Consider the following 21,904-nt stretch of genomic DNA (forward strand, 5'->3'; position numbering starts at 1 on the left):
ATTGTGACATATACTAGTAAACCAATGACCAAAGAAGTTTCCGCCGTGGTATATAAGTATTTCCCACGGTTTTTGGAAGAACCGTGGTATAAACGTTCTTATTGACCGTGGTATATGTGTCATTCTGTAGTAGTGAATGGATCTGTTAGAGTCTATTCTGAACCAAGACCAGAATGTGGTACGTCCTCTCTGTTATCCTATTCTAGTTTGAGTCTAATACCTCGGGAATTTTCGCTAGAAGAAGTAAGGAATATAGGAGATGCAACACCTTATATGGTAGAACCTCAAGGGGTAGGCTCAAAATTTTACAGAGACAGGAGGGGTGCGGTCCAACCGGAGATAAGGAAGGGTGATGATCATACTAGAACGATGGATGTTACTGCAGTGGAGAGTAGTCTGTGCACTTGCCAAAACATAGAGGAGTTTGGTGAGTGGATAAAGTATATGGTTGTTCCAATTGAGAGAAATTTGGGACTTTTGTCGAGTTTGAATCAAGCAGGATTAGAGAAGTTATTTGGGGATTTGATTAAAAAAAATAAGAATTAATCAGGTCATATGGGCGAATTTGGTCATCAACAAGGAGTGTCACTAAGGGAGGAGGATAACGAACATGTCGATTAAACTAATCACATGCAATGTAAGGGGTTTGTATAACGCGGAGACTTGTAATAATTTGCGGGTGATTATGAATGAACACAATCCTGTTGCTCTTTTGCTCCAGGAGACAAAAATGGGGGTCGAATCTACTGCTTTTTTTACTGATTTGTGGTGACATCCGTGGAGGTTTACTTATGTTCCAGCTATGGGACGGTTAGCACTTTCTGGTGGGATTTTAATTGCTTGGAATTCTGAAGTAGTGGAGGTAACAAATGAATTACAAGGAGCTTATACTCTGTCACTGGTGTGTGTGCTTAAGAGCACTGGGTTTTCCTGGTTGATGACAAGTGTGTATGGTCCAAATGGTGACAGTAAAAGATCGCACTTTATGGAAGAGTTAGAGGATGTGAGGGCGTGGTCGATGCTGTCATGGGTGTTGGGAGGAGATTTTAACCTTGTACGGTTTGTACATGAGAGGGCTGGTGGATGTAGGGTCTCAAAGTATATGAAGATGTTTGATGAGTTTGTTACGAGAAATTCTCTTATTGATTATCCTTTACATGGTGCACCATATACATGGTCAGATAGAAAGAGCCTCAGCCGTATCGATTGCTTTCTTGCTTCTACAGAGTAGGATGACTACTTCCATCAAGCCAAGGAGATAGCTTAACCTAAGTATATATCTGATTATAGAGTTATTTTGTTGGACTGCTCACATACAAACAGAGAGCCGATTCCCTTTAGGTTCGAATTGATGTGGTTCGAGGATCGCAATATTATTTGGCTGATGGAAGAATGGCGGTTTTCGTTCTCTTTTGAGGCTATATTTGGTGGTGTAAGATGAAAGAGCTAAAATATAAGTTAAGGGTGGAGCAGCTTATTAGAAGTAAGACAAAAGAGATAGATGATCTGGACCGCCTAGAGGAAATTTCTTCTTTGACGTCAGACGAAGCTTATAGGGCCAGCTTAAAAGGAGAATTATAGGAGCTCATGAAAAAAGAGGAGATATCGTGGAGGCAAAAATCAAGGACCAAGTTTTTCAAAGAAGGTGATAGTAACACTAATTTCTTTCACAAAACGGCAAACGCGAGGAGAAAAGGCAATAACATTTGCTCGCTGGTTATTGATGGGGAGGAAGTGAAGGATAAGAATAGCATCAGAGAACATATTATGTCCTACTACACAGCCCTTTATTCAGAGGACCCCCCTGGTCCTGCCAAAAGTGGATGATTTGGAGTTAAACAACATCACACCTGACCAAGCAATAGGTTTAGAGGCAGATATCACAGAAGATGAAGTAATTTCAAGAGCTTACTTCTATGGATATAAGGAATAACTCGACCTTTATCACACTCATTCCAAAAAAGGTTAAGGCTCTTGAGTTAACGGGCTTTAGGCCAATAAGTCTTGTTGGTGGAATATATAAGATAATCTCCAAAGTCCTTGTGTCTAGAATTAAAGTGGTGCTGCCTTTTATTATCTCAATGCAACAATCAGCATTTGTGGGTGGTCGACAGATTTTAGATGCTCCATTGATTGCTAACGAGTGTATCGACTCCCGTTTGAAAAGCAGAGATAATGGCATCTTGTGTAAGGCTGATATATCCAAAGCGTACGACCATGTAAATTGGGAGTTTCTCGATTATTTGTTGAGCAGAATGGGGTTTGGTGTAAGATACAGGAAGTGGATCAAGCTATGCATTAGTTCTGCATCTTTCTCTGTTCTTGTTGATGGATCTCCAGCTGGGTATTTCCGGAGTGATGAAAGGGGTTTGCGGCAAGGTGATCCTATATCGTCATTCCTTTTTAATATTGTTATGGAGGCCTTAAGCAGACTGGTAATAAAAGCAAGAGATATAGGATATGTTAGAGGATTCAAATCAGCTGTAAACGGTCCAGAAGTTGTCGTTCTCCAATTTGCAGATGACACGCTGTTTTTGCTCAATGCTTTGGTGTCGCAGGTTCTTGCTATTAAAGCTATTATGTTCATCTTTCAGGCGGTTTCCGGTTTAAAAACTAGGGTTAACCAATATTACACCCCACTAGATGGGAAATTAGGGTCTCCCCCCTAAATACACACAAAAAAAAAAGTCAAAGTGGGTTGACCAAAAAAAATTTGTGTGTATTTAGGGGGGAGACCCTAATTTCTCATCTAGTGGGATCCTAATTGGCTCATCTAGTAGGGGGGTAACAGTAGTTCACCCTAAAAACTAATATGGCTAAGGCCTCACTGCTGGAGGTGGGAAAGGTGGAACATTTGGATTGTTTGGCTCAAATTATGGGGTGTGCTGTAGAAACACTCCCTTGCAAATATTTGGGTCTACCACTTGGGTCCAAGTATAAGAACCACAAAATATGGGATCCAGTAATTGAAATAGTCCAAAGGCGACTTAGAGGGTGGAGATGCAAACTGATGTCTAAAGGGGCTAGACTTATCTTAGCAAGTAGTGTTCTCTCGAATTTACCGGTTTATTTTATGTCCCTTCTCATTATTCCCAAAGGGGTTGCAACAAAAATTGAACGGTTAATTCATGACTTTATTTAGGGGTCTTCAGGGGAGCACAGAAAATATCATTTGGTGTGTTGGGAGAAAGTTTGTTCCCCAAAAGAAACCGGTGGCCTCGGGTTACGCAACCTGGCATGTATGAACCAAGTTTTGCTCGGACGTTGGTTATGGAGATATATCACAGGTGAAAGCTTGTTGTGGCGTGATGTAATATGCGCTAAGTATGGGCATGATGAACATAGGTGGTGGCCTAACCAAACAACATAGGCTCATGGATGTAGCCTTTAGAGAGGCATTATGAAAGCTCTACCTTTGTTCAGGCAGGGTATAAGCTTCACTGGTCGGATAGTTGGATTGGTGGAAAGTCATTGGCAGAGAAATTCCCAGAGATTTTCCAAGCCTCTAACAATAAAAGTGGCTTTGTATATGAGTATGCTCATACGCACAATGATCGAATGACTTGGAACATGTTTTTAAGGGGGCATAATACTGTTCGAGTTGTACAACAGTTGGTTGTTTTGTCCAAATTATTAGATACAGTGGTATTGAACACAGAAGTGGATAGTTGTAGCTGAAAATGGACAAAGAACAATGTTTTCTCTGTTAGCTCCTTGTACGAGGCAATTACTGCACAAGCCCGACATCCAGAGACAACCGTGACCACTTTTCCTTCAAAACTGGTATGGAAAACTCACTTACCTTTGAAAGTGAAGACATTCTTTTGGGAGGTTATGCTAAGGCGAATTCTGACAACTGACCAACTAATTCGCCAGGGTACTATCGTGTCCCCTACGTGCTCTTAGTGTTCTTTGTTGGCGGAGGATATAAGTCACCTATTTCTACACTATTCATTTGCTTTGGAAATATAGACAATCCTAGTACACCCTATGCTTATGGCTTTCCCTCTACTAGCTCAAGCAGAGACAATAGAGGAATTTCTTTCTTATTGGCCAAGACGGAGAGACAAATCATTTAGTGCGAACTTATGGAATATCTACCATATGTAGGGATATGGGCAATATGGAAGGCGAGGAACCATCATATTTTTCGGAGCACGGAGCTTTCAATTAGTAAAACTGTGCTGGAGGTAAAGGGTTTATGTTGGTTTTCGCTATCTAATATGGAGGAAAGACGTAACTTCCACTTCAGAGAACTGGTGCTAGACTGGACAAAAGTGCTTAGAGAACCCGAGGAGGGACAAAGGTGCTAGACTGGAGTTATTCGTTTTCTTGTTTTTTTCTATGTAATTCACACTGTCACATGTGAGTTACTCACTCACTCATGTACTTGTGTGTTTTTACACTCTTTTCCAATAAAATCAACTTGTAAAAAAAAAAAAAAAATCTTGCCTGCAGCCTCTGCTGCATATTCCTTTTATCTGAGAGTGTGATATTCTAGACTTATTGATCTGCCTAATTGCTCTCTTCCATCTTTTGCATCAAGCCAAGAAGGACCCTGTACCTAAGCAAGGACCATGTCTCCGTGAAATTCATAGCCAATGTAACAAATGATAAAGCTCATTATGGCGTTTGTTTATTTTTTGCTGGGAGGAATGGTAGGAGGAAAAGGGCCCAACTTTGGCATTGACAGCAGTTGGACACCACCAAAACTAGGACTTGCGTAATTCTCATATAGCACAGACTTTTTTCCTCAATCCATTGTCGTACATCTTGAGCTACACTTTATGATCACCACCACCAGCCCGGTAACCTTCACATGGAGAAACATCATTGCATCAGCTGTAATTTTGGGCTTTATGAACTTCCAACTTGAGTGACATCCTTGCTTCAGTGCTAACTTTTGCATTCTGATTGCAGTTACATGTTTGGATATACTACAAAATTTGGCCCCATGCACCAATAATTGTTGCCAATTTAACCATTGATGGGTTTGGTTTGGGTTTTGTTGGCCCAATACTGTGGATTAAACCCAAACACAGGCACACAACAATACGCCAATAATGGGACTTTAAATTTGGTTTACCGACCACGTCCAACCACTGCTTTGGGAACAAGCTGATCTAACTCTTGGAGGTTGAGAACTTGAGATTATGTTGGACTAGGGGAATTTCCTATTAAACAGCTCAATGCCCATTGGCGCCAGGAGAATGATACTGAGATCCTGAAGTCCATCCCAAAGTACTTTGCAGAATGGAAGTAAGACATGAAATGACTCACAACAGGAAGTCAGGTTGCAACACTTCTGACTATTTACCTACAGTACAAAAAACTATTTCTGATAAAGGTTGAGAATATGTCCGGCGTCAAGAGAAGAATATGAGTGCAGAACTTGTGCCTTAGCCCGTTTTGGACCATTTCTCGATTTCTATCAACATGCTTGTTTTTTATCTCTATCAATGTGTTTTTTGGATTGACAAATCTGTTTTAAATGAGATCGATCGGTAACTCTTTGATAACCCAAAAATTTTACTAACTTTGCTAGTCTCGGCACCTGCATATCTCTATCAATGTTGAAACCCATGGTATTAGTGCCTTAGTTGTCCTAACCTTGGTTAGTTGAATTCCAAACTTAGTTTAAATTACTAGATCACACAAATGTCAAGCTTGAAGCATGCAGATTGTTGAACTATCGTATGCGACTGCTGGCTAATGTTAGACTTCTTGAAAGTCCGTAACTCCGTATCATATAAGTACGTGGAATAGTGGATGACGGATAGAAGAACAGACATACTTGAGTAGAAATATTTCATAGAAAAAGAGTGATTTTGTCCTAGTCCTACTTAAAAGTTCAGGTCAACTAACCCCAAATACAATTCATAATCAAGAAAAAAGTTGAATTGTTTTTGCTTTTTACTTGCGGACATATTTTCAAGTACTCTCATTAGTCATGTTCTCTACATTACACATGAACCACCACCTCTATAAAAGCTCGTTTTTGCTTTCAGGTTGGTATTCGTTTGAAGTACTATTTATCTGAAGCGGCATTTCCTCCATGAGACGCATCTTCATGTTGCTTGCTGTGAACTTAATTTTAAACATCAGAACTGAGGAAACTGCTAAGAAGTCGGTTCGCGTAATTTGGTTTCGCTCCAAAACATTTACACATTAAAAAGGCAATGCTCATTATCTCTATTAGATTGTACACAAGAGACATGCTAATTAGATTACTTTTCTTAATGCCTTATTCGACTACATGTAACATATATAAGCTAGATAACCCAACTTGCTTAATAGGGAAGGGCGACCAGACAGGTTTTTGGCATGCTATAACATGACTGTTGGCATGGTAGCCGGGAATGCATAATATTGACCATTAGTCCATTATATTACATATCGCTTAAACGTCACCAAAATTCCGCATGTAAAATACAAGTATACATAACAAAAATGTGACCAAAATTATATTAATAAGCTACATATATCTCACCGTATATATCCAAATAACCTTAGAAAACTAGTCAATGTAACAATATAAAAGAGAAACAAGATTTCAAATATGATGTTCTATGATTCCCATTCTTCAACAATTTATCATTTTGGTATGACTTCAAAACTTCAAAAAATTCCTCCCCAAGTTTCAACACCAAGAACTCACTTTTCTTTATTCTACTCTCTACACAAAAAATTTACACTAAATTCTATATTCTTCATTATGAATCTCATAGGATGGTTCCTCAAACTAAATCCTCTCACGTGTTTGAATAGAGCATTTATCACCCTGCCAAGTTCCACAGTCAAATAAAAGCATGTTAAACAATACTATAAGTACAAATTCACTTGACCATCTTTAGTTCATAAGCTCTAAACATCTAGCAACAAAACTGCACTTGAAGGATTGAAAAACCTACTACTATTCATGGCCAATGTATTCAAGTTTTTTGGGTTTTTTCTGCTTGCTCTCTTCTTAAGTTCCATTCTGTTCATCCCCTCAATCCAAGCTCGACCTTTTAGTGTTTTAAGGGGTACTAGCTGCTTTGGAGAAATCTATGAATTTTCGGACAATTTTTGTTTAGGTGCAATGAAGCAATCAGGACCAAGCTCCGGAGGGAAGGGTCATCGGTCAATTGATGTTCAAAGCCTGGGAGGAAAGAAGGACTCCGGCCCAAGTCCTGGACAGGGGCACTCGTTCATTACGGGTGATCATCAGTGATTAAGAGCTGTTAGCCATTTTTTTTAATAGCGCAATAATGTGTGTGGTGCACGCAAATAGCATGCATTTTATATATGCATATATAGTGAAATTTCTCTTCAAATTGTATCCTTGTATAGTGACGATGGAGTCTGTGTAAACTAAATATACTCTTGTGTATCTCCATGTCCACAGATTTCTGTTTCAAACGCAGACCTTTCATTTGCAAGTTATGTAGTTATATACTCACTGTTCTTTTCATTTATTCTCTTAGTGAAGCAATATAATGGCTAGCATCTCATTCTGTATAGTAGCATGTTATGTCAGCGGTAATACACGTAAAATTCTGAAGTTACAAGACAAACTAAATAACCAGACTGTTTTAGTGAGTCAGGTGGTGGTGGAATCCAGTTGACAGAATGAGATATCTGCTGAGTGTTGGGACTTGGGAGTTGTATTGGGTATATTAAAATCAGCAAAGGAGGAGATGGCGTTACTGATTCTAGTCAGGGATGGTTACTCTTGTTGTGCGGACTGTTACACCTGTCCATCGAGATGTTAGAGTAGAGAAGAATACAGAATTTTGTCCATTCTTCATTCTACAGTGCTTGGAATTGAACTTGCTTGTGAATGTAACTTCGAATGGATAAAAATTTAGCCACAGCCATTTTGTGGTGTATAATATTTAATCATGCATGTATGCATTCTCATATTCTTTTCAAGCCACATCGGGCTTCAAAGTTCAAACCCGAGCTCAAGCAGATTAGCCAGTAGTGTACCAAAAAATTCCGACAAATTCAGGGAAAGACATTTCAAACCTACCTTCCTAGTAAGGCCATCTGGTCTCTATTACATTTCATGCGCATAATGATTTAATATACGATTTTAACATCATTCAATTAGGTCTAAACTCAGATTTGAAAGTGAGATTAATTTTGTTGACCAACAAAAAAGTGTTTAAAGAAGGGTTTTCATACGGTGGTTTCCCACACCCAAAACAAAACCAAACGGATTCTAAAACCAAATGGGCACCACTTGAAAATTGAATTGACACCACCTAAGATTTTTATGTTTTTATAAAAAAAAATTGTTTAATTTTGATTAGTTTGGTTTTATCTTATGTTCTATTGAATCAATGTACCTTTTCAATGTTGACAAATTCAAAATTTTAATCATCTTCTATAAAATTGAACAAATGGTATATTCAAATGCGCGATTGAATAATTTCATTAAAAGTTTTGTTTTGATTTCAACTGTAATAATGTGGAGAAAATATTATAGATTTGATTCGTAAATTATTATGAGACTTATTTGTTTTCATGTTGGGGTTCCTCCAAACTTTGATCAATTTTATAATTCAATCATTTTAAAATATATATATATATATATATAATAATAATAATAATAATAATAAATAAATGTATCTTCAATTGGAAATAAATTTTATAAATCTTTTTTGTTTGATTTTGAATATTAGAAAATTTTGCAAAAGAATAATTGTGTTTTGATTATTAATAAACTATTTTAAAAAAATTATTCTTTTCACTCCTAATTCTATGACCCATTTGTTTTGTGGTTAGCGTGTGGTGCCTTTGGTAAAATCAATAGTGTCTTTATGAAAACCTTAATGAATCAACACTTAAATATCTCCTGTCAATTTTATCTAGGAAAAGAAATATATGATATTTTTTTACTTGGACTAACCAAATGTTTTGGTTGATTCACCAAAACCATGCACTTGCCAATAAAATTGGGTTAACTAAACTATAATTTTAAGTTATTTCTACATGAGGTTTTTAATGTTTTTCTATTCTCTGTTCTTTACTTTCTCAAAAAAAATTCTTTTGGTTGGCAACGAAAATTCTCAGCTCTTAGGTCGGGATTTTAAAACCCGGATGCCGGAAATGGTCTATAATCTGAAGGCTCCTAAGCCGTTCTGTTTGAAACCAATAAATGATAAGATAAGTGATGCAAATCCTATTGTTCATGTGGTCCAAGACTCCCAAGTACCTTTTTTGTCTAGTGTACTGGTGTATGTGAACTCTCTATGTTTGGTTGCTATTAGTTAGGTGTTGTGTTGTGTTGTCTGTTTCTGGAGTGAGTCCACGTTCTGTGATAGTGGGAATGCCCACTATGGTTTTCTACTACTCAAGGCTGTAGTGCCAGTCGTGATTAGTTAGTTGTTCCCTGTGGCTGTGTGGTATTATCAGTACAAAGTTTTTCTTCAGTGGTCTTTAATAAACTGATTTCAATTCTAGTTCTCATTCTTTCTCTACAGTAAACCTCAATAACCGAGGGTTCCAACGAGACTAACTCTGAGACCTTTGCAAACGCTGGTGTACATCAAACCAGCTGAATTGTGTCGGGGGTTAGTTCTTGATCTGTTTCAATTCTAGTTCTCATTCTTTCTCTACAGTAAACCTCAATAACCGAGGGTTCCAACGAGACTAACTCTGAGACCTTTGCAAACGCTGGTGTACATCAAACCAGCTGAATTGTGTCGGGGGTTAGTTCTTGATCTGTTTGAGGATTTGATCTGTTTCAGAAGTCTTGTAATAACATTAATCAACCACGTTTTCTACTAAAAGCAGAATAATCGAGTCTTGAGCTCTCTGTTAATTGGCAATCTCTTGAGGGTGCATTGTCAGGACATCTCTTCTAAGGGCCATCTAAGAGCTTATAAACTTTAATAGGATTGGGAAAAAACACTAGACTGGATTGCATTTGGGAGAAAAAAAACAGGCTAAGCTCCCAATATAAACTCAACCAAGGACCCCAGTTTTTTGCAATAACTAAAAACGTTGCCCAGTATTGGAACTAAATTAATGCATTATATGATACAGGGAAAGAAGGTGCAGGAAGAATGCCATGACTATGTATTCGACTACTTGCAGCTATGTGGCACTCATAGGCGCTTAGCTAAGTTCCCTAATATATCTTGCATGAATATATAGAATAACAGAGATGTAAGAAAATGACAACAGCAAATAGAAAGAATATACACAGATTTATAATTTACACACTCGCGCACAAATTCCCACACTTCAGCTATACAATGAAGATCACGGTAAGGAAGCAAAGTACGAAGTACTTACCATAATTTCTAGCCCTTCTGTTACTGCTTGTTCTCCCTTGCCCTCTAGTTGTTAAACTTCATTCTCAGAGATTGAGCCCGTCCATTACTTTTTCTAAATGACGGTGATTACATAGGGTAGGAGAGTTTGTAGTTCAGTGATAGCCCCAGTGACTGATACTGATGCTAGCCACCAAAGTCATAGTTTTGCTAAAACTAATGCTCAGTTCAATAACTCAGTTCCTAGCCGTAAGGCACTAAACGTGACTGATTGATCGCTCTAACATCAAATGAGTCCAAGTCCAACTATGAAAATATTTCAAAATATAGAATATAAACATGTGGTCCAAAAACCAATATTGAGTAGCAAAAATACGAAGCTAAAAGGCTGTCACTACCAATATGATACCATTATACCAACTGGCAAAATGAAAATGTGCTCTCCATGCGGAAATTTTTACTAGGACATGGACATGACCACACCCTATGACCCTAACCCCCTCAAAGCCTAATCTTTAACGAAACTAGTCAAAATTTGCCTGTAACGTTTTGTTGTGTCTCAGTAGTGTGATCCCATCACCTAAGCAAACTAAGCTGAAAATCTCAGTAAAAAATTTCCAGGTACTACCAAACTAGAAAACCTTGGTCGTATTCAGCCTCCATGCTGATAACATTGAAACTATCCAGTTAAAGATGCAAGAGCTAGCTAGGCGCAGCGGCCGAACCTTAGGGGCTAGGTGTTGGGCCTAGGTGACAGTATGCGGCCTTAGGCGCGAGGCGAGAGGCACAAGGGGTTGGGCCTGTTGACTGCATATCATAGAAATGAGATTTATACCACTTCCTATTTACACCCTAAAACCAAATATTTAAAGGGGACAAAACTAAAAAGGACAAAATTCCGAAATAAAGAACCAAAAAACCCACCCGTTTCAAAACTGGACAATAGTTGACTTTTGTCCGAAAAGAGATAATAAGATTACCAATCTAAGATATCTTATCTTAGGCGCCAAACATCACAAAAGAAAATATTATGCACAAGTGTCGGTGCATACAACCTCTTGGTATCGCGAGGTATCCATAGAGAGGCCAAACATCAGGGGTTGGGCCTGTTGACTGCATATCAAACATAGAAATGAGATTTATACCACTTCCTTTTTACACCCAAGCCAAAAAATGTCCTTATCAATGATTCACCACCTGATAATGATATTCAGTAACGTAGAAAGGGTAAAATTGGAAAGTGTAAAATAAAAAAGTCAACCCAGCAAAAAATTTAAATATTTAAATCAGAATATAACTAGCAATCTAATGATAAACTTGAGGCATAGAAAACTTTGCACAAAACCCATTGTAATTCCAAATACATGTTTACTGTTAGAAAAACCTATCGCTACTTACTAATAACTAAACACAAACATACTTGGAAATCAGTCTTAAAGAAAAACCCGTAACTTACATAGCAGAAGCACCTCCACCACCACAACCATGATGATTAACATTCCAAAACACCTCCCCAGCATCATCAGCATTCCCAGCATCAACACCAATAGCACCAAACACGGCCCTAAACGCCCCGCAAACAACCGAAGGAACCGTAGAATTAGTCTTAGTGGAAACTCTAACAATTTTGTCCAACCCAAGTCTTGTTCCATCAATAGCACAAGTACCCACTTCCGATATCTCCTTAACTTTACGGCTCAACTCTTTGGGTGACATCTCAATATTCCTTTCCAAGCAATGTAGTGAAATCGAAGTCTCAATCGCATACAAACCCAAAATGCTTAACGCCCTATTGTTTTCTCCGGAGAACGATGGATGGGTCATTGCGCGTCGAAGCAGGTTCACAGTTTTGAAGTTGTACCTAGACAGAATATAAAAAGAAAAGCTTATATACTGTACAGAGTTGGTTTTTGAGGATGAAGAAAAAAAGACTTGCCCAAGTTGTTGTTGGAGAGTTTGGAGTGCAAGTGAGAATGGGGAAGTTGATTCCATGTTAGTTTCCTGCAGTAAAAAGAAAGTATTGTTACAGTCAAGTATTCGTCTACAAGAGTAACGAGTTTTATTTACCTTGGAACAACTGAGTGAAAATGAGGACAAGGAAAGTATCCAGAGAAGAAGGAGAAGACGGCCCTTCATTTTTTTTTGGTACTGCTTGTGCTGAGCCTGATATTTATGAATTTTGGCAACTGTGATTTTTCTGATATTTTGCCTGAAATAATTTCCCAAAATACTATATACACCGGGTCATTTTTTATTATTATTTTGTAATACGGGTATACTTGAATTTTCATTTATCCGAACCATTTTTAATTTCACTTCAAGAATATACTTAACTTTTCATCTATCTAGTGGTCTTTGTGAGTGATTTTGAAAGAGTTACTTTTTCCCCAATATAACTCCCGTAATGATACTAGTATACTGCGTGGCAGTGGAGAGTGAGCGGAGCTGCGGAGGGAGAGAGAGTTGGGTGATACCGGGAGAGAGAGAGAAAATGAGAGAGAAGGTGAGGAGAGACAGACAGAAACCAACCTCAGTATAGCCCCTCAATATATCCAAACAATGTACATTGAGTGTGTGCATGTAACGGTCCACCCAGGTCTGAAACAAATTTCTAAAATTCGATATCCTCGACATTCCGAATTGAAAGAGTAAAGTTAGAAAGCAGAAAAGAGTAAAGATTTGGTGTCTGTTCACGACTTGTTCAATGGCAGTTGCACTCTCTTTTCTGTTTCTCCTTCTCATCACTCTCTACTCTTCAACACAACAACAAGGTACGTGTTTTTTTCTCTACTTGTCACTGTCATTTTACATTTCCCTAACTCATTACTTTTACAGTATCAGCCCAACTCATATTAGAACAAGGCTACACTGTATCAACTGTCCTTAATGCCAACAAACTGCCCCATCCTATAAACCCTTCATCACTACTCCCTACACTTAACAATGCCGGTGGGACCCACAGTGTCTTCGTCCTCGATTCTCCCAGCAGTGTGTTCTACACTGTCCCCTTCCCCATTTCACAAGGTACTGCATGTATATATACTTGTTTATGAATGAGTCTACTTGTTATGGGTTTTAGAGGGGTGGTTTAAGGTTACACTTTTGTGTTTTGGTTTGTGTAGATGGAGATGTTAGGAGATATGCTGGTAATGGGAGTGCTGGATTTGTTGATGGGGAATTAAGTTTTGCAAAGTTTGATCGGCCGAGGAGTTTTGCTGTTGATTTTAAAGGGAATGTTTATGTTGCTGATAAGAGTAATCACGCTATTAGGAAGATTAGCAAGTCAGGTATATTTTCTGAGACATTTTGATTCATTAGTTTGCACGTTGTTGATTCCACATTGTACTGATCTATATAACTTGGTTATGTGAGACTTCCAAGACATGTCGGGGTTTGATGAGTTTCATTTTTTGTCTCTCCTGTGGTTGGAGTGAGGGAGTTTTATGGTGGAACTCTTGAAATCGCTTGTAGTAAATAATATCTCTATGCTTACTAGTGTTCTGAATCGATCAGTTAGGGGACTGTCAAATTATAAATGACTAGAAAAATTAGTCAGAGGTGTGTTGCCTTGTAGTTTTCTAATTGACCGGAGCAAGTTAGAAATCTGTTTTGGGGAACCATTGTCATGTATAATTAGAAGATAAGTATGAAGAACAGTTGTTGAAATTAGAACCATTATCTATTTTCGTGTAATAGATAATGTTGTTGAAATGGCTTGGGCTCAAGTTGTAATAGTCTAGAGTCTAGACCAAGTGGCTTCCTTCTAAAGGTCATCTCTAATCACAAGCATCCACTGTACACATTGACCTCCATCGGTTTTATTTTGAGTATAAACGAGCCACAATATTTATGAGAGTGGGATCACAAATGATTATTATGAGAAGAACTTTATTTGAAAGAAAGCTTATAACCAAATGATGTACATAGTTCTTTGTCATGTGAAAAACAGCCAACCACTGTTTGGAAGGAGCTTATTTTGCATGCATCTGAATATGAATTGTGTAATGGGAGATGGGTGTTACCTTTATAATTATATTTTCTAAGTAGTCGACTGATGCATTGCATTTCTATTTAAGGTGTGACTACAATCGCCGGAGGCCACTCAAGGAAGCCGGGAAATGTTGATGGACCTGCACAAAATGCATCATTCTCGGAGGATTTTGAGCTAGTATTTGTCCCTGGAGTATGTGCCTTGTTGATCACGGATCGTGGAAATAGATTGGTTCGCCAGATGAATCTCAAACCAAACGACTGCAAAGTGGTTCTTATTGGCGTAAGATATAGTACCTTTCTAAGTTCTACACTTCTAGTGAATTCAAATATATTGACCAAATTGAATGCCCTTCAACTGTTTTGCTTAATTTTCTTGTATTTAGCTTTTTAGTTGCAAGGTATAGTTAAATCATCTAAAGTACGTTATTCTTGGTTTTCCAATTATTTATGAGTGCTTCGGTGCCAGTAAAGGTGATAGGTTGCCAGAAATGGCGTGGATAGGTCCCATATACAGATGAGATTGCCAAAAATGGTGTGGACAAATTTGTTATGGAAAGATATTGACATAGACTCCTTACTAAGTTGTGACTGATGTAGCCGGTGAGTTTGAAAAGAATATGTTTTCACTATCAACATTAACAAAGTAAAAAACCAACAAACACTTCTTGTTAGATGACCTGACATTTGAGATTTTGGATACAAAGCGAGGATTATAATTGTCACACTTAGGATGACCATTGAAATGTCAATACAAGGTGATTCAAATTATCGTGGTTTGTCTAAAAGAGATGGGTGCAATAAGGTTATGACCTTCGATGTTATCTTTGGCAAGTGGAAGGGGTTCTGCTTGACACTCCAAAATGCGCTGCTTTGTGGGCCTATGATTGTGGACCACTGTTCTTTCTTTAAGGTCAACCTTGTGTATATCTGTATAAGGTGAAGCATGAAACTGTTTCTGCTCACAACTTAGAGACATAGTGATTGTCCTACGTATGGAATAAGCCACATTCAAGCTTTTCACGGTTTCCATATTTTGGGTCCAGGAAGGGGGGTGCCACTTTGTGCCTTGACCTGCATGTGAAAGAGGTGCTCGTTTAGATACTACAAGAAATAGATTTAGGTCTCTGTTGATTATGTTTCCGAACATCTTGGGAGGCATGTTGATGGGTTGAATTCACATAAGTGTATAGTAAAATTATATTACTGATAATAAAGAAGAATAAAAGAGAGAAACTGGAGAAAAGGATGGTACAGCCTTAGTTAGTTTCGGTCTTGTATTACTTCGATATATATAAGAAAATATCAGGGCTTTACATAATACAACCTTCCTATAAAGTTCGGATCTGCGCCCTATAGCCCCTCGGGAGATGCCCCTTACAACTCTAACGTGTATAAAGTTGCATAGTCAACTTGAAATAATCCAAGTTCCAGCCTTTTAAAGAGTTGCATGTCATTGCAGTATTGTATCATGCATATTTTTCTTTCATATTTTTATATTTCTGTTTCATTTCAGAACTTGGATCAACTGGATCTATTTGGTTGGGGGTTATATGCTTCATCCTCGGCTCCATCATTACCTTGGTTGTCGCCTTTGTTGCTTATCCATTCATCATCTCTTGTGTAAGTATCTCTATTTCCCTGTCATAGTAAACTGAAAACCCGATTTCTTGCACATAGTAAAAGGATGGCCTTGTAGACAGGAAATCATCGGCTACCACTGGTTCAGCGAGACATGGAAGCATTGCCAAATCAATCTGGAGAGACAAGTAGTGATAGTCTGCTCCGACATCAAAAGCGTAGTTGTTAGCTTTTACTTTTTGGTGGGCAGGCTTGTTAGGATGAGCCTGTCTCAGTTATCTCTGATGTTTAGGATCCCTAGAGTAGAAAAACAGTTTTTGTGCAGGGAGCCGAGTTCTTTGTTTAGTATGGATGGTGCAGTTAACCATGAGATAACAAAGCCACAGATATATGCTGACCAGTTGAAGGATATGATGAGTTTTGATGAAGACCTGGATGTGTCAGAAGAGACAGACAAGACTTTCAAGCAAGGGGATGAGGATCATGACAAAAGTGATGTCTCAACTTCTAGCAATGGAGCCATTGATGCTGCAATACATGCTAACTTTGTGGAGTTCGCTAATCAAGCCAGACAAAAACACCCAATGGATGGGCCTTTCGTTGGGAATTCAGGTTTAGTCAAGAGGAAATGAACAGAAGGTATCTTGGCATTTTTCATGTTAATGTGGTTCACTTGGTTTCTGTGGTGGTTTTTTTAGTGTGTAAATAAGTGATACGAAGTCATGGATATGTCGATCTCGAGTTTATGTATGATGCATCATCCATTTCGTTTCCGTTGTTTCTTGTCCAACTGTCAGCCGGCATTTCTGGTAAGTAAACCATGGATTAGATGTGTATATTAGTGGATAGAGTTGCTCTATTGACTCTCTTCGGAATGAATTGACATTATGTTTGACCCATTTTCCTTCATCAAATTAAATCCATGTTGTAGTTGGCATTACCTCGTTTTTTCCTACTATCTATTTTGAAATCACTGGATTTGATTTACTCGATCAATTGCAAAGTTAATGTATTGTGGCCTATAGCATCCTTCCTTTGCTACTTGCTAGTGTTGAGTTGTTGACTGTCGCCATAAATCAGATTCTCCCATTTAGACCCCTGGAGTATGACAGGTTATCTCCTGCCCCCATTTTGTTGTTTTGATAAATGAATATAACAGAGGGGTGCGCCTAACAAGGCAGAAAATCTGACAAGTTGGTGATAGAAAGATGGGTGAACTAGTGTTACCCCTACTAGATGAGCCAATTAGGGTCTATCCCTAAACACACTGTCAACTGGGTTTGACTGTTAATTTTCAAGTCAAACAACTGAAAATGACATAAATGCTCTTATTATTTTAAAAAGAAAATATTCAATTTTAATTAGGTGGGAGCATTTGTTATTTTCAATTGTTTGATTTGAAAATTAACAGTCAAACCAAGTTGACTGTGTGTTTAGAGAAAAGACCCTAATTTCCATCTAGTGGGGGGTAATACTAGTTAACCCTAGAAAGATTAGAAACCAGATAACGAAATAAAGAAACAAAATTATACTTCATAGAATCTTCCATCTTTAATTGCCGGCATCCACTTATGAACGGAAGACATGCTTAGCCTAAGACAAGCGTTTAGTTGCGGATCAAATGTACAAGTTGGGGCAATTAGCTTAGTTGAAGTGAAAAAGTCAATAACGTCTTGCCTTCATTTAGCTTAGTTTATAATGTATTCTTTAACAAACTAGTGCCCCTGCAGTTTCTCTTGTATTTTTGCTTCACTTCGATCCGTATCCTGATTAGGACTGGCCACTGAGATAACAAACGGATCACCACAATCCAACTGAGGCCACCCTGATCTCGTACAAATTTAGTTAGATAGCCACCAGTTATGGTTATGACCTCTAACAACCTGAATAAAAAATTTAGTTAGATAGCCACCAGTTATGGCTATGACCTCTAACAACCTGAATAAAAAATTTAGTTAGATAGCCCACCAGTTATGGTTATGACCTCTAACAACCTGAATAAAAGAAGTCATCACTACTTGCAGATTTCACTGTTGCTTCTGACGAGTCTAGCTTGTTGAAAGAATTGTACATACTTATATTCAGAACCGATTCGGAGCCGAGTCTAAACGTTATCATTGGTAAATTAATTGCTGCCTTAAGCATCACCAGACCAGAATATGGACATTCTCTTTTCTTTCGCAGATTGTACATCCCAAAAGTTTCGTACTATGGTAGACTTGCAGGGCACTAAGAAAAGTTGAATGTAAAGACATTTGGAAAGAGATAGACATCCATTTACTACGTATAACCGGAAATTATTTGTCCAACCAGTACTACAAACATCATCTGCATTCAAGATAGCTGACTTCCTAAACTTTGATGGGTAAATAACAAGTGAGGAAGACAAGGAACATTAAAATTTTCGTAAGGATATCAATAGCCAGAGTTGTATCCCATGTAATTAATTCTTGACCGGATGTTGTGATGGTCATACTTCGGATCACCATAGTCGACAGCCTTAATCACTACTGCTTCACGCCGTCCATCCTGTTCCTGAACTGCCCCAAAGACTATCTCATTGGTTGACTCACAGCTTTGTTCATAGTATGTTTGTGTGCCTGGAGAATAATGCCTCTGATGATGTTGTTGCTGCTGTTGGTGTTGCTGAAAGTCACCATTCCACCCATTGTAATAAGCTCGACTTTGCCGGAAATGATTTGTCCTCTCTGGTTCCTTGGCCATAAAGGCGTATGTTTTTCGTGGAGTTGGACTCCTGGTATCTAAAGAGGGAGGCTCATCTTCATCGGGTATCACAAAGCTTTCTTGCACAGGCCACACATTTGGACGCCTCTGCTGTTGTTGGTACATATGTTGGTTCTGATGGCTCACTGGTTTCTTTCTAAAACTAAACAACCCTCCAATAATTTCTGTCACAGCTGAACCCGCGTTGACAAAAAGCTTACCAAGTGAACCAAATAAGCCTTCTTCTTGCCTCTCTTGTTCATCCTCAGTTGGGATTAATGGCGGCCTTACTGACGACTTCACAGGCTTCTGATATGGGCTAGATGAAAAGTCTAATTTTCTAGGATTTAATGGATCCTATATAATCAAAAGTTAACAACTAATGTTAGCTTATTGAGCTGTGAATAAATCTTGCGAGCTCTTGCTATATAGAGATCAAAAGACGTAATCTTATGTTTAAAAATGCTAAACAGAATTGTGTAGGAGATAATGATAAAAAAAAAGATTGTGCATCTCGTGTGTGTGTGTGTGTGAGAGAGAGAGAGAGAGAGAGAGAGAGAGAGAATACTTACAATCTGGGATGAGAACATTCTACTCACTCTACGCTGCAACAACGCCATCATGTAACCAATGAAGCCAGCTGCTGCGAGCACTGCAACCCCTGCAATTCGACTGACATTATTCATCTTTTACTTCTCTGATATATGACAGCAAAGAACAAATGATATAAGCCGGACAAGTTTAGTTAACCTAGAGGGAAACCACTTTCATATTGGTAGGCACAATCATCATAGTGAAGCTGAATCTCTCGGATTGCCTGATTTCCTCTGTCTATGACCAGGAGCGAGCAACTGCTTCCTACGTAAACCACATCAAAATCGGTTGAAAATTTTGCGTCTTCGCTTGGCCCGTCAATATGTCCCCCTCCCTTTCCCCAGTTTCCTCCAGCAATTGTTGTAACCCCTGCACAGAGAAAGACCCATAATACGGGTCAGTTACACCAATAACCCATCTGCGAATTTAGAGTAAAAGTAAATCCACAAAAAAAATGAAAGAACATCTAACATGAGGGATGCACATACATGCTTACCAAAGATTCTGATCATGTTCTAGTAATGTAGCTAAAGTAAACTCAAAAATCCAGACTAGAATTAAGCAGAAGCACTTTAACAGTTGTGTTATATGGTTCCTGATGAAACAGAGCTTCGACACGGCATTTTCAGTTAAAAATGGTCTCTCGGACACGGGTATGGATTCACTTTGAAGTAATCATGCAAAAGAACTAGACAAAAGTAATACATAGCTTTCAGAGATTTTGGCATAAAAACATGTTTTTTTAATACCAAACTGGCTATTTACCTGTATCGCTGATCTTCCTGATAGCCATGTTGATAGTGTCTGCGATGTAGACATTTCCTCTATCATCCACTGTAAGCCCCTTTGGGCTGCTCAATCTGGCTTCTCTTTGCTTCCCATCTACATGCCCAGAGTATCCTTCAGGTGAACCGGCAATCAATTTCGGTCTGCTATCTGCACTTAGTGCTTACAATTTTAATAAAATATGACGGGGAGTGTATAATAAATTGAAAAGAAGAAGAATGAAGGAAAACTTCTTTGGACCAGATATGAGATAGTAATGCAGTTCATTTCATCATAGATTGTTCAATTTTAAACAAAATTGTACACCTTAGAGGAACTTAATTTCAAAAACTACATAAAAACGCTTTGCCATCACTTGAGAACAAAACAAATTTGGGAGAAACTACAAGAATACTGAAATGTAAGATACGGAAAATGAAAAGAAACTAAAATGATTGTTAGAGAATCTTAGTTTCAACAGAAAAGAGAAACAGATCACAGATTCCAATAAAAATGGAGTTGGATTTTGCAGGAACATTAGGTAAAAGGATCAATGTACTTCAAAAGTACACTTGTTCTAACGTTTCACACAAGCAAGTTGAACACTAAAGTTTATAAACATCAAATTGAGATCTATATTTCTTTAAACTATCAAGTCATATTGATTTCAGGCAAAACACAAACCAACACGTTATTGAAACAAACTAGAAGCTAGCAACCAAATTCATAACACAGTGTGAACTAAATCAAGACACTGAACCGATAACATTTCCAAGCTAATTAAACTTAATAAAAACAGATATACACTTACAAAGAGACAATGGCTGTGAGATCCTATAAAGATTACTATTAGCAGAATCCAAAACCAGAAGCTCCCCACTCGGCGAAACCTCAACAGAATACGGTTCGATTCCAAGCTTACTCCCATCAAAAACAGTCTCTACAATATACCCACTCTCATATTTCACCATTGAACTTCTTGGTACAGCTGAAAACACCAAATCCCATCAATCTCCACTAAACAAAAACTAACCACAAGTCTAAAACCAAACACAATGACACAATGTGATTATTAATATAACAAGTTTACCTGTTTTACTTGTAGCTTTCATTGACCATAGCCATTTTACTAGTCCAGATACTGCATTTGAAACAACCCCACCAACAATCCCTACAAAGTAAAGCCATTAATGAGTTATAACACATTAAAACTTGAAATTTAACTTTAACTAAAAAGAATGAAGCTTTATTACTTACTTGCAGGGGGAGAAGCTGTAGTTGATGAAAAGCCAGTAAACAAGACCATGAAAATGAAAAATAAAACATACCCATTTTTCCTCATTATTTCCCAATCTTTAAATAACAAAAAAAACAAGTTGTTTAGTTGTGCATTATTATCTAAGTAACCTTATGAGTTCATCATTAATGAAGAAAATGAATGAGGAAGGAAAGTGTGTGAAATGGCTAGAAGTTTGATGGTGGTTTTAAAAAAAAAAAGTGCTGCTGCTGCTCTCACACACTATCACTCTTTGAGCTTAAAGAGTAAAGAGGAGATGGAGACAGTAATTAAGAATCATATTCTCTGATTATGATGTCTTAATACTGCTGGGCTTTATTTTAATGAAAAAACAGAGGCACACTCTAAAATCTACTGAGTGCCAGTGTGTCCTGTATTTTTCTTTTTTCTTTTTCTTTTTTTGTCAGTATATACGCTTGTATTTTTATATTTTTTCTTTATGTATTTGATGTTACTATGTTAGTAGCCCTTTAGTTTCTAGGTAAGAGAAAACAAATATTGAATGTGAAAACAGAAAGGGTAAAGTAATAGAAATTGTAATCCAGAAGTACCATAAAATCCCATTTTATGAAGACATTATTCATGTGGAATTGTGGACTGTGGACATATGTCCCAGCTATACAGATTTTAATCGTATTTGTACGTATATGGGTGATTTGAATTGAAGTAATTAAGAGTTTGGAATAGA

General features: G+C 37.9%; 3 protein-coding genes across 5 annotated transcripts; 1 reads left to right on the top strand and 2 right to left on the bottom strand.

The window, feature by feature from the left end:
* Nucleotides 1-11,571: 11,571 nt before the first annotated feature.
* Nucleotides 11,572-12,478, bottom strand: NFD2 (Ribonuclease III family protein). Its single transcript, XM_086598043.1, has 3 exons — nucleotides 12,333-12,478; nucleotides 12,202-12,266; nucleotides 11,572-12,126 (listed from the first exon to the last, which is right to left on the bottom strand). Exons 1-3 carry the CDS (start codon nucleotides 12,399-12,401, stop codon nucleotides 11,718-11,720), a joined length of 543 nt encoding a protein of 180 aa, XP_086454169.1. The 5' UTR covers nucleotides 12,402-12,478; the 3' UTR covers nucleotides 11,572-11,717.
* Nucleotides 12,479-12,848: 370 nt separating this feature from the next.
* On the top strand, nucleotides 12,849-16,776 carry LOC147523275 (NHL domain-containing protein). Of its 3 annotated transcripts, none has more exons than XM_086598035.1 (6): nucleotides 12,869-13,036; nucleotides 13,101-13,289; nucleotides 13,388-13,552; nucleotides 14,342-14,538; nucleotides 15,772-15,878; nucleotides 15,959-16,776. In XM_086598035.1, the coding sequence occupies exons 1-6, from the start codon at nucleotides 12,970-12,972 to the stop codon at nucleotides 16,026-16,028; spliced, it is 795 nt and encodes a 264-aa protein (XP_086454161.1). In that variant the 5' UTR covers nucleotides 12,869-12,969; the 3' UTR covers nucleotides 16,029-16,776. The 3 variants fall into 3 exon arrangements, with proteins under 3 accessions (XP_086454159.1, XP_086454161.1, XP_086454156.1); XM_086598030.1 differs by having other exon boundaries at nucleotides 12,871-13,036; nucleotides 15,955-16,776; XM_086598033.1 differs by lacking the exon at nucleotides 13,101-13,289 and having other exon boundaries at nucleotides 12,849-13,036; nucleotides 15,955-16,776.
* Nucleotides 16,777-18,090: 1,314 nt separating this feature from the next.
* Nucleotides 18,091-21,622, bottom strand: LOC147523276 (uncharacterized). Its single transcript, XM_086598068.1, has 7 exons — nucleotides 21,177-21,622; nucleotides 21,010-21,090; nucleotides 20,731-20,907; nucleotides 19,920-20,090; nucleotides 19,311-19,523; nucleotides 19,133-19,221; nucleotides 18,091-18,917 (listed from the first exon to the last, which is right to left on the bottom strand). The coding sequence occupies exons 1-7, from the start codon at nucleotides 21,259-21,261 to the stop codon at nucleotides 18,252-18,254; spliced, it is 1,482 nt and encodes a 493-aa protein (XP_086454194.1). The 5' UTR covers nucleotides 21,262-21,622; the 3' UTR covers nucleotides 18,091-18,251.
* Nucleotides 21,623-21,904: the final 282 nt, after the last annotated feature.

The sequence above is a fragment of the Coptis chinensis genome, chromosome 1 (assembly GCF_015680905.1).
Source record: "Coptis chinensis isolate HL-2020 chromosome 1, ASM1568090v1, whole genome shotgun sequence".
Lineage (NCBI taxonomy): Eukaryota > Viridiplantae > Streptophyta > Magnoliopsida > Ranunculales > Ranunculaceae > Coptis > Coptis chinensis.

Coding starts and splice junctions, on each gene's coding strand:
- NFD2 (XM_086598043.1), bottom strand. CDS start 12,401: ATGAAGGGCCGTCTTCTCCTTCTTCTCTGGATACTTTCCTTGTCCTCA. Junction 12,267..12,332: donor TTTCACTCAGTTGTTCCAAG/GTAAATAAAACT, acceptor TTTTTACTGCAG/GAAACTAACATGGAATCAAC. Junction 12,127..12,201: donor ACTCTCCAACAACAACTTGG/GCAAGTCTTTTT, acceptor TATTCTGTCTAG/GTACAACTTCAAAACTGTGA.
- LOC147523275 (XM_086598030.1), top strand. CDS start 12,970: ATGGCAGTTGCACTCTCTTTTCTGTTTCTCCTTCTCATCACTCTCTAC. Junction 13,290..13,387: donor CCCCTTCCCCATTTCACAAG/GTACTGCATGTA, acceptor TGGTTTGTGTAG/ATGGAGATGTTAGGAGATAT. Junction 15,879..15,954: donor ATCCATTCATCATCTCTTGT/GTAAGTATCTCT, acceptor ATGGCCTTGTAG/ACAGGAAATCATCGGCTACC.
- LOC147523276 (XM_086598068.1), bottom strand. CDS start 21,261: ATGAGGAAAAATGGGTATGTTTTATTTTTCATTTTCATGGTCTTGTTT. Junction 20,908..21,009: donor GAAAGCTACAAGTAAAACAG/GTAAACTTGTTA, acceptor TGGTGTTTTCAG/CTGTACCAAGAAGTTCAATG. Junction 18,918..19,132: donor GAATGTTCTCATCCCAGATT/GTAAGTATTCTC, acceptor TTGATTATATAG/GATCCATTAAATCCTAGAAA.